The sequence below is a fragment of the Malania oleifera genome, chromosome 10, assembly GCF_029873635.1.
Source record: "Malania oleifera isolate guangnan ecotype guangnan chromosome 10, ASM2987363v1, whole genome shotgun sequence".
NCBI classification, from domain to species: Eukaryota; Viridiplantae; Streptophyta; class Magnoliopsida; order Santalales; family Ximeniaceae; genus Malania; species Malania oleifera.
Genome location: NC_080426.1, coordinates 25,420,318 through 25,431,425, shown reverse-complemented (window position 1 = coordinate 25,431,425; position 11,108 = coordinate 25,420,318). Strand labels below are relative to the sequence as shown.

Here is an 11,108-nt window from a genome sequence, read left to right as displayed (position 1 = left end):
AGTAATAGCATATTTCCTCTTACTGAGCGTTGTCTCATCCCAGTGACTTATCATTTTTCAGGTGATCCAGTTAGGTGAGCAGATTAGGCTCGCGAGTAGAGGAGTTCTTGCGTTGCCCTTTCTAAAAGGGTATTTATTTCTATGGTGTTAGTGGTTTGGGGGTAGATCCTAGGATCTTTGATGACGTCGCTAGGTATTTTATGATGTATATTTTGAGACTTTTTAGATTTCTGGTATTGTATATAATTGTTTACAGTTTCAAGTTTACCGCTACTTAGGAATGTATTGTATACAGAGTTTCCTTAGTGCTCCTTTGGGCCTGAGATGTCTTCAGTAGTATTACAGACATATTTGATATATGTTTTATATATATCAAGGAAAAAAATGGTATATAAAAGCAGGTTGTTACAGCTTTACGGTCAAGCAACTCCCACTCGTCCTCGTTCATAGATGCTGGCTTACCCTTCAATGGTAAGTGCAACTCCTTCCCAAACAAGTAATCTTCAATCTGCATTTTTCAGAAATCGAAATTGTTGTCGTTGAACATCTCGATCTTTGAGCTCTTTTCATTCGAAATCTTGATTCATTGATCCAGAGATGGAATTAGCTCAAATGGACAGTGCAGTTGGATTCGAAACGGTCGAAAACCTTATAATGGTTCAAATCGTTCAAAAAAGGGACCCAAAATGACTCTAAAAAGCCCCGTCAAAGATCAGGTCAACGAAATATTCCCAAAACTTAATAGAATATTCCTACCGTTACTTGACGCCGTTACTAATGTTGTTTGTTGATGTGGCAGGGTGTGGGGTCCACTTCTGGCGTGGCACTGTTGGGTCTACTTGCAGGCAGATTATGTGGATCTCGCCGTGGGTCCCACTGTTGATGTGGCGTGTGACACGGCAGCTAACGAGGCGCTGACAAGACGCCGCTGACGTGGACGGCTGGTCAAGTCCGATCAAATCGAATATAGATCTAGGTCTGGATCTGGAGCGGGTAATCGGGTTGGGTTGAGGCGGCCGAGTGAGGAAGACGCGTGAGGTGCGTGCGGCTCGTGGCCGGCAAATCACCGACGCGTGCTGGCGCATGTGGTGTCGTCTGGGCTCCTTTCAAGCTTCGGTTTGCACCATTGGTTTTGTATCAGCGAGATGAACGTGATGGTGGCCTCAAAATTTAATTTCGAGCCACTAGACAAAGCTTTGTTTTCGGTGAAAAACTCCAATTTGGCTTTTCTGTTCCAAACCAGTCTCTGATACCACTTGTTAGGACCCTGTAAGCAATAAACAAGCACTAGAAATTGAGAGACGCCAGAAATTTACGTGGTTCGATCAAGATCGACCTACGTCCACGGAGCACACCACAATTCACTAAACCATCAGGAAAGAAAATACAATCTCTCAGGCCTCTCTTCCTCACTCCTCTACACTCTTTTCTTCCTCTCTATTCTGTCTATCTCTCAACAACTCCTCCATTTATAGATAGCTTGAATAAATCACAATAAATCAAAATTGAGGAATTTCATTTATTTACAATTAATGGCCACGGATTACAGCTGCGGATGCGTCTCCAGCTTGTAGATCATAGCTCACGCGTCTCCTGGCTTTAGCACAACAACAATGATGATAAGCTTGATTACTCTGATTGTTGGTCGTGACGTGAATCTGCATGAATTGCTGAAACATGTTTGCCATCTGTGTTATGCTATCATCAGGAGATTTCTTTGCTGGAATAGGAGCTAAATTTGGTTGGAATCTCGGAGATGCGTAGCTCTAAGAAATCTGTTGCGGCTGATACTGCAGTTGAGGAGCTGCAACTGGATGATATAGCGGGTGGTGCATAAGATTGAGGAACTTGATGATACTGTAAGGATGATGGAACGGACTGATCATTCCTCCATGAGAGGTTTGGGTGATTCCTCCATCCGGGATTATAAGTGTTCAAGAATGGTTGTTTCTGAGATCTATTGACCCAATTCGCTGATTGTACCCGATTAGATTTACTCTCTTGCCAAACTGATAGTATACGACAATCCTGAATTCTGTGGTCTGAGGTCTCACAGATAGAGCAATCCCTAACTTTCATTTTTTATGATTCCATAACCTCTAGTTTCTTAGACAACGCAGCAACAAGAGCCTATAGGCTAGTTTCCTCATTGACTTCGTATCTGCCTCCACCACCAATCGCTCTGAGAGGTTGTGCTGCCATTGGTGCACATTCATGACATGTGTTCCATTGTTGGGCACTCTTAGCTAAATAATCGAAGAATGATAGAGTCTCATCCAGTTCCTTACCGAAAAACTCCCCGTTGCACATGGTCAGGACAAACTGTTTAGATTCAGGGATTAAAGCAATATAAAAATAATTCACTAACCTCCAAGATTTGAATCTTTGATGTGGACATATATTCATCAGGTCCTTGAATCTCTCCCAGCAAGCTTGGAACGTCTCGTCACCTCTCCGCATGAACTGACTGATCTGCTCTTGTAGGTACTGAGTTCTATAAAAAGGAAAGAACTTATGTAAGAACTCACACTGCATTTCAACCCAGTTAGTAATAGAGTTAGGTCGCAGAGAATTAAACCAGATCTTTGTCTTATCTTTCAAAGAAAAGGGAAACAAACGAAGTTTGATGTACTCATCGGTTCCAACCCTATTAATGAAAGTGGTGCGAACCATCTCAAAATTAGTCAAGTGTTGGTATGGACTCTCAGAATCCATCTGGTGAAACAAAGGTATCACAGATAATATACCATGCTTAATGGTGAAGTTCGGAGTATCTTGTGGTAACATAATACAGGAATATGTAGATATGCGTGTAGGCTATAGAAAATCCTAAAGTGTACGTGGTGCAGGTGCAACCATGACTTCCTCAAAGAATTATTTAAATTGATTGCTCAAATTAATTTCAGAATCACTCGTAAAAGTAACAGGAGAACAGTTAGATTCGGTGCTCTATGTGTCACTACTGGTGCAAAGTGAATTTTAGACAGTCTATTCAAAATATCTCTTACCTAGGGCATCAAATATCAATGCAACAACAAAAATTCACCAACACAGCAGTAAACAAGCATAATCAATTTTTTTATTTTTTTATTTTTGATTTTTTGATTTTTATTTTTTTTGTATTTTTTTATTTTTAATGAAAGATAAAAAATATTTGGAAAAACACAAAATTTAAAATTAAAACTAGCACTTCTCGGCAACGGCGCCAAAAACTTGACTCACTTGAAAAATGAACAGTTCGGAAGCTATCCTAAGTATAGGAGTACTATCGTGCAATACTTAGTCCAAGGATTAGATCGTTTCCTCAGGGAATGCATTTTAATATCAAATTTTACATAATTTCAATCAGAAAATAAGAAACAAAAGAGCATTGAACACAGTTCAGATTCGGGTTTTTTAGATTGTTTGAGATTTCTTTTGATAAATTAAACGAACATGCAATTTAAATTCTAATTCCTAACACGCGCTGAATTTAACGACGAGAAACGGAAATCTTATGTTAACAACCGAACAAGAATTGAAACACGCATTGAATTTCAGAATAAAAATTAAAGATGATAACTTTCCTATGTAATTAAAACACACAATTCTAAAAACTCAACCAATCACAAATTTAAATAAAAATGATTTTTTTTTATGCGATCAAGAACTTAAACAAAAATTCAAAACTTTAAAAACTAAACAGTAAACGGAAACACGGTAAAAATTCAGACTTTGATTGAATGAACTTAATTTAAATAAAACCCAACAAAATTTAATTTCTTAAGAAAGACAACAAATTTAAACCACAAAGAAAATATTTTTTTTCTTTTTGTATTTTTCTCTTCTTCTTTTTTTTTTTTCAAGAACCAAATCAAACCAAACCTTAATCAATAATAACAATAAAATAGTTCAAGCATAAACTCACACTAATAATAAATATACTCTAATAATAATAACCCAACAAGATTCAAAGACTTAAAACTTTAATTAAAGTTCCACTAAAGAAAAAAAATAACAAGCATTTAATTAATTAAAAGCAAGAACAAATAAAAAAAAAACTAAAGAACACAGAAGGAAAAAAAGGAGAAAGAAAGAGAAAGAGAGAAGGAGGGAGAGAGCAAGCTGGTCTGTGGAGCTGGAACACCAGTAGCTGGTCGTGGTCTTCAACTGGGGTGGTCTGGAGCAGCAAGGACAGCAATTGGCCACCAGTAGAGGATCAGCAGGAGAGGCAGGAGAGCAGTAGTAAGGGCAGCAGCCTTCGGGTCTTCACGGCTTCAGCAGAACAACAACAGGAGGAAGTAGTAGCAACTGTGGTGTTCTCAGAAGGAGGTCCAGCTGGAGTGCTTGGGTCTTTCAGCACATGAGACACAGTAGCAAGTTAGAGAAGCAACAACAACAAGGAGAAAAAAGACAAGGGAACCGAGAGTGGGAGAGAAGAGAGGAGAGGGAAGAAGAGAAAGGAAGGAGAGGGAGAGTTCGGGAAGAAGGGAGAAGGGAAGAGAGCTAGGAGTTTGAGAGGGTGAGAGAGTGGAACGGGGCTCTGTGCTAGGAAGGTAGAGAAGGAGGGAGAGAAAGGAGAAGAGAAGAGGGAGAAGGAAGAGAGGAGGAAGAAAGAAGGAAGATGAGAGAGTCTGAGAGAGAGTGAGCCCAAGGGGGCGGGGCTTGGGTGCCGTGTGAAGGGAAAAAAGGGATATATAGGGAGAGGGGGATGGCCGCCTTACGAACACCTTCAAGGACTCGGACCCGGCTGCATGGCCGGGTCACACCAGGTATTATTTTTTTTTCTTTTTCTTTTTTTCTTGTTTCTTCTTTTCTGTTTCCGGATAACAAGTCCAAGTTTGACTGTCTTAGAGCCTGTATCGCTCAAATCTTAAAACACGAAAATTGTAGATAATCTTCTCATCTTTCTCCAAAATTTTGAATCGTCTCGATTAGAACTCGAACGAAAAAAGTATGCGTGAATTACGAAACGGTGCCGATTTTAGCTCCTGATAATTGCCTTGCGATAAAAAAAATACCAAAATTTCATGAATTACTCAATAAAACTCAAATATTATAAATAGGACATGTGCTACAATATTGAGAATAATTAGGTATTTAATTAAAAATATAAGCTTCAATGCATGAATTAAACCACCTTATTATGCAATTTAAGTGCGTAATCAGCTGCCCAACATTAGAAGTACTAGACATCATCCATGTGTCTGTATGCAGGGTTAAAGATTTTTTTCTCCTACTTAGTGCACCAATTTAAAGTCAATGTTTTCAGTTAGACCACAGGGCAAAGGCTCTTGCAAAAGAAGTCACATTGTGAGATCCTGAGGTCGCCTTCAAAGATGTATCAATCACTTAAGTCTGCATTTGGAGTGACAATTAAATGGAAAACAGGGCAACTAAAATAGTTACATTCGACTACTCCTCCTGCTTTGCTTTTATAGCAATTGGAGAAATCTTATAGTAGTGGACTCTATCAGCTCATTTCTGTTTACTTTCCATTAGAATAGTATTAGAAAGTAAGTCTATCTTTTAGTAAGTTAATGAGCCTCTTGATGGTCATTGTTATCTAACCCAAACATAAGTTTCACATTGCTGACCCATTAAGCTTGATTTGACTTTTGTATGAGTAACATTTAATAACTTTACATAATCCTTTGCTAGGAGGTTTTTTAGCACTTGTCGAAAACTATATATTTCAAATTATTATCTCTTATCCACAACTTGATAGTTTATTTTGCATGTTAGGGATTGTACATTTTGGTACTCAATTTCTATCTCAAAAAAAAAAAACAAAAAAGGAAAAAAACACAATGTCATGTGTACAAACAACCAACACCCGAATCCCTCACGACCAGCAATAGGCAACTTCTAAGACGAGAGATTAGCACTCCTCTCAATATGGGTGTGAGGGGATATTTAAAAAAAAATGAATTTCTTAAGAATAAATTAGAGATCGTCTCTAAGATAAGAGGGAGCAATTTTTAAATCATTAAATATTCTTCATTATATGAAAAACCCTTGCCATTATCAAGTTACTATTCTAATTTTTTGAATTTTAAATATCGACCGAATTAGATTGATCTTAGTTAACTAATTTAACCTTATATATATGTATATAAAATACCTTGTTAGTGATTTATGTAGATGAGGCGGCAAAGAAAAGTAAGTTGATTTGAAAACTCAAGTACGAGGAAAAGCTATTGGGCTAAATTTTTTAATGTTGCGTTTGGGAGATTAATTTTTAGTTTTGAATTTAAATTTAAATGAATTTAAATATATTTTAATATTACATCTTATCCAAATTTCAATCTAAACATAGGATTATTGAATTAATGAATCATAGGTATACTTCAAACATAACTAGGTCAGCCCTTTAATTCACAACTTGTTCAATTCTATTAAAATAGTTTTCAACTTAAAAAGTTTTAATTAACTCCATGCCTGAAGGCTAGTATCATTTATTAGAGGAAATTTTGGTGAATTAGTAAGTTAAATAAAACGAAGGAAATTTGGTATTCATTTGACATTCTACTTATGGCTTTCGGGGAACTGTACTTCTTTGTGAGACAACTCTACTTCCATTTGAGATTTGTACCGAGCTGAAGGTTAATTTCTAAACATCCATTTCCAGCTTCAGTACAAAGCAAAATATGCCCAACTCAGACCATTGTGTTATCATTCAGTCAACTGAAAATGACCACCCGAGTTACCAAAATATTCGATAAAAATAAATGGTTTGATAATCAGTGCGGCGAAAAAATATAAAATAAAGATTGAAAAGCAAACTGTTAGCCATTTGTTGTGAATTATTTGATCCTTTGCAGATAACTTTGACATTTATGGGAATTTTGCAGGCAAATGGAAATGATTAGTGAATGATGTGAAGCCACAGCAGTGCATCCCAAAAACAGGGGCTGGTAAGGAAAAGATCACAGTGCAAGGAATTATCCCTCACATGGCAACCGAAAAAGAAAATCTCCCAACTAACCAAATACGAAACACTGTAAACCAAGCATTCACACAATTTAAAAACTTGCATAGCAGAACTCAGATAATCCTCTCATATAATCAAAGTATGCGCCAAACTAAACAAACTCATTGTCAAAAAGAGATGAAAAAAACATATTTCCCATAAAAATCTACAACTAAGCTGCAACATGGCCAGTTCCATCTTCCACCAGCAAAAGACTCAAACTTCCAACTTTATCCGAAGCAACATCAGCGACCTTCGGTTGTCTTAAGATCAGGTTAACCTCAAGGTTGGAATTACAGCCAGTAGGAACCTAAATATTAGTTCAATCCCAGCCAGTAGGTTGGGGTACTTGGGGAGGAGGAATAGGAGGAATAACATCGTCGCTAGGGACTGGCATTGGTGGAGCAGCAGCAACATCCCAGCCATCTGATGACACGGCAGGAACTGCACTCGCAGATCATAACATGGGGAAAAGTGAATGCAAAACAAAAGAAAGGGCATAATACAAAAATATATAAATAAATTCACATGAATGAAGGTGCAGAGAAAGTTGACAAACTCCAGCTTCAGGCACAAATAAGTACCATGTTTCAGACACTTGACAATATCAACCAATACAACCACAGAGCAATTATCCCAATTTTTTTGAAAAAGTTAATGAAGATTGCATTTCCAAGTAATTTAATGGAAGAGCAATTGTTCTGACCTGGATAACTGACATCGGCAACTGGAAGCAAGGGAGGTGCTGCAGCAATATCTGAAGTCCATTGGGCACCAGTGATTGGGGCAGACCATTGATCATTTGGAAGAGCAGTAAATGCATTAGCATTAAAATCTGCCCCATAATCAGGGGCAGCAACAACTTCATCTTCTTCTTGTTCCTTGGTCTCTTCCGGCTCCCTATAGAAGAACAAATCCACCTGCATATATAAAAGGGGTAAATTTGAAAAAAATAACAATGTCAAAATAATTAAAAGGGAATTAACCACCATGAGAATTTGGTAAAATGAAATCAAGCACACCATCACAGTAGATATTATGTTATCCCCGGTCCCCTCCACATAATAATGTTAAATACCACATTTGGAACGTTACATATAAAGATAATCCATGATCCATATGGTCTTCATACATGCACAACCCACATTGGGAACGATATAAACTCATTACAGAAAAATGTTTGCTGTGATATTTCTTTTAAAAAGGCCATCCTCAGTCCTCAAAAGTAAACAGTTGTTTTCTGAATTTTCAACAATGAGATATGCAATCAATTGGAAACAAAACAGTAATGTTTTCCACGTGTTCTTTTTACTTCCAAAATTGGGGGAAAAAAAATATCCTGAATTAAATAGCCTAATAGGAATGAAATGAGCAATCATAATACCCATAGTGAGAAATAGAAATCAATTGACCGCCATCTGCCATTCATCATAAAACAAGGTAATATAGAACATTGTATGGAGCATTATTGGTTATTTACCATCACATCCCACTTATGTCCAGGAAGAATACTGCCACGCATTTGTAGAACCATCCTTGCCAACAGCCAAAACAGACAGCCTATGCTATGCTTCCCCTTGTTGTTGGCCGGAATCCCAATATCAACATATCGCATGGGAGAGTCAGTGTCACAGAAAGCAATAGTTGGAATGTTCCCAAGTGCAGCTTCTTTAATAGGCTGCACAGAATATACACACAATGAAAAGTATCAGATAAACAAAAGCAGTTTACAAACAATATTCTACAGTGATAAACTGGACACCCATAGTGATGGGAAAAAAAGTAGCATATAAAGAATGAGATCAAATTTATCAAACTTTCAGTATTTCTCAAGGAGGGCAAAAACAAAAACGTCCACTGATACTTTTTATAACATGGTACCGCTAACAGAAGTGCACTCACCTGGTGATCTGTCCTTGGATCAGTGAGGATAAGAAGACGAGGCTCACTGAATGATGTCTGGAGCTGATTAGTGAATGTTCCAGGGGTGTGTCTGCCAGCAATTGCATGAGCCCCAGTGAACTGTGCAAACTTCAATACTGCCCTCTGCCCATATGGCCTGGCAGACTGAACAATAATGTCCTGAGGATTCTCGATTGCTACAATTACTCTGGCAGCCAGTTGAAGCTTCTCCCATGTTTTCCCGAGGTTGATAATGTATAATCCTAGGAATTAATTTAGAAATGTTTATGAAAATATTTATGCAGTGAAGATAAAAAACTGGATCAAGATAGTTTTAAAATTTTTCTTTTCCACTTTTACACATGTAATCAAATAGTACAAGTGGCTTTAACAAGCAAAGATTCAGAGTTGAGCAGCTGGACTATATCACACACGTCAACCCAAACGCCAAAATGTAATTGATGCTAAACAGCTTTAGAATTTGATCTCTTAAATTTGAATATATGCTCAAATGACAAGGAAAAAATCAGAATTGGTTGACTGCAATATATCACACTACTGCCAGGAAACCAACCAAGCATTAATCATTGGCACCTACTTGACAAGCCCAAACCAGGACCAGAATAAGGTCGAGAAACCAATTAATTTGCAACGAGATATGAGGAAATCATTAAATATAAATAACTTTAGATCGACTAGTTTTGAAATTATAAAGCACATCAATACAAATTAGAACTAAGGCAAATATAAAGCACGTCTATACAAATCAGAACTAAAGTACTATAAAGATGAACAAAATCACAAATCTAGTAGATCAAAAGACAACAAGCTCTAGTTGGGTAAATTCTCAGATAAATTAGTAAGAATGACCAAAACTCGAATACTGGATTTCACAAATTTAGCATGTGACCTGGTCCCCGTCCAAAGTTTGAAAATTTCAAAATAGGACGCTGGTAATAAACTAGTGAAATCTCCTAAGATACTCATTACATCTCATATCATAAGCAAACATTTTCAATACCAAAGGGTACGAGAGAGTGCTCGTAAAATAACCAACAGCAGAAAGCGTACGCAAATAAGCAAACGAAAAAAAAAAAAAATACAAATCGATCTTAATGGACTTGCCACAATATGAGAGTGAAGCCTAACCATCGATGCGGCGCTTGAAGACGTAACGCTCCATCTGGAAGTCACAATTCTTGGTGCCCAAATGAACGTTGGCAGCCAACATCATCTGGATGTCGGCCTCTTTCTGAGAGAGCGCTCTGGTTGTGGTAGCCATGCTCGCCGCCGCTCGGACAAATCCCTACAAATAGAGATGCTGGAATCAAACGAAAACACACACAGAGGCTGGAATCAAATCCGGCAGTGCTGCCGCGAGAGAGAAAGAGGAATCTCACCGGAGTGAAAGCTCACGGGAGAGAGCTCGCAGTAGACGATGTGGGGGGCAGGGGAGGAGAGAAAACACGCAGCAGCGGCGACTCGAGGGTTCTTCTCCGAGCAAAGACGATGTGTTCGATGCTAGGGTTTATTTGGGTAGTTAATTCATGGGTCATGGGTATTTTTTTTAGCCACATAATGGTCATCTAAAAAATAAAGAGAACGTGCACCCATGGACATTAGCGCCAAGGGTTCAATTTCAGACACATACATTTACAGAGTTAAGGGGTATCTATGAATGATGAGAGTTTACTTTGTAAACTAGTGAAGACCAGGAATGGTGAAAGTTTTCTGTGAACTAATGGAGACCGTGAATGGTAATAGAGATATATCCCGGGGGTCAGGTTAGCCAAATGTCCAACTGATGCACATAAGTCGTGTTCACATTCGGACTTTACCCTGATCAGCGACTAGGCGAGGATGACGCTGATCCGTAGGTTTGGTATTGCACCAGAGGGTTCGAAGGGCTCGTTGGTAGTTAGAGTTCCTATGTAATCAAAAAAATAAAAATAAAGAGAAGGAAAAGTAAAATGTTGAGTTGTGAAAAAAATTAAAATAAGTGGATGTCAACCCTTCATCTTCCACTTTTTCATCTTCCACCCCTTCATCTTTCATCTCTTACCCTATAAAAGGGCACCCTCTCCCTCTGATTTGTGATATAGATATTTCATGCTTATATATACATATTGCATGTTTGAAGTGAGGAGCATATAGAAAAGATGAGAGAAAGAGAGATGAGAGACATTTTATATAAGGCTGACTCTAAATCATCTTGTAATTCCTTCTAAGATAGTTAAGTTTTTGATTCGTTCCG

At 37.9% G+C, this 11,108-nt stretch overlaps 1 protein-coding gene across 1 annotated transcript; it reads right to left on the bottom strand.

Moving 5' to 3' along the window:
- Nucleotides 1–6,999: 6,999 nt before the first annotated feature.
- Nucleotides 7,000–10,499, bottom strand: LOC131167118 (small ribosomal subunit protein uS2-like). The gene is made up of 6 exons (XM_058125937.1): nt 10,255–10,499; nt 10,004–10,160; nt 8,855–9,117; nt 8,433–8,630; nt 7,659–7,872; nt 7,000–7,396 (listed from the first exon to the last, which is right to left on the bottom strand). Exons 2-6 carry the CDS (start codon nt 10,134–10,136, stop codon nt 7,275–7,277), a joined length of 930 nt encoding a protein of 309 aa, XP_057981920.1. The 5' UTR covers nt 10,137–10,160; nt 10,255–10,499; the 3' UTR covers nt 7,000–7,274.
- Nucleotides 10,500–11,108: the final 609 nt, after the last annotated feature.

Excerpts from the sequence above, each read along its gene's own strand:
- LOC131167118 (XM_058125937.1), bottom strand. The coding sequence starts at position 10,136 with ATGGCTACCACAACCAGAGCGCTCTCTCAGAAAGAGGCCGACATCCAG. Across the intron at positions 7,873-8,432 it reads GACATAAGTGGGATGTGATG|GTGGATTTGTTCTTCTATAG; the intron begins GTAAATAACCAA and ends TTATATATGCAG. Across the intron at positions 7,397-7,658 it reads TGCCGATGTCAGTTATCCAG|TTCCTGCCGTGTCATCAGAT; the intron begins GTCAGAACAATT and ends CTGCGAGTGCAG.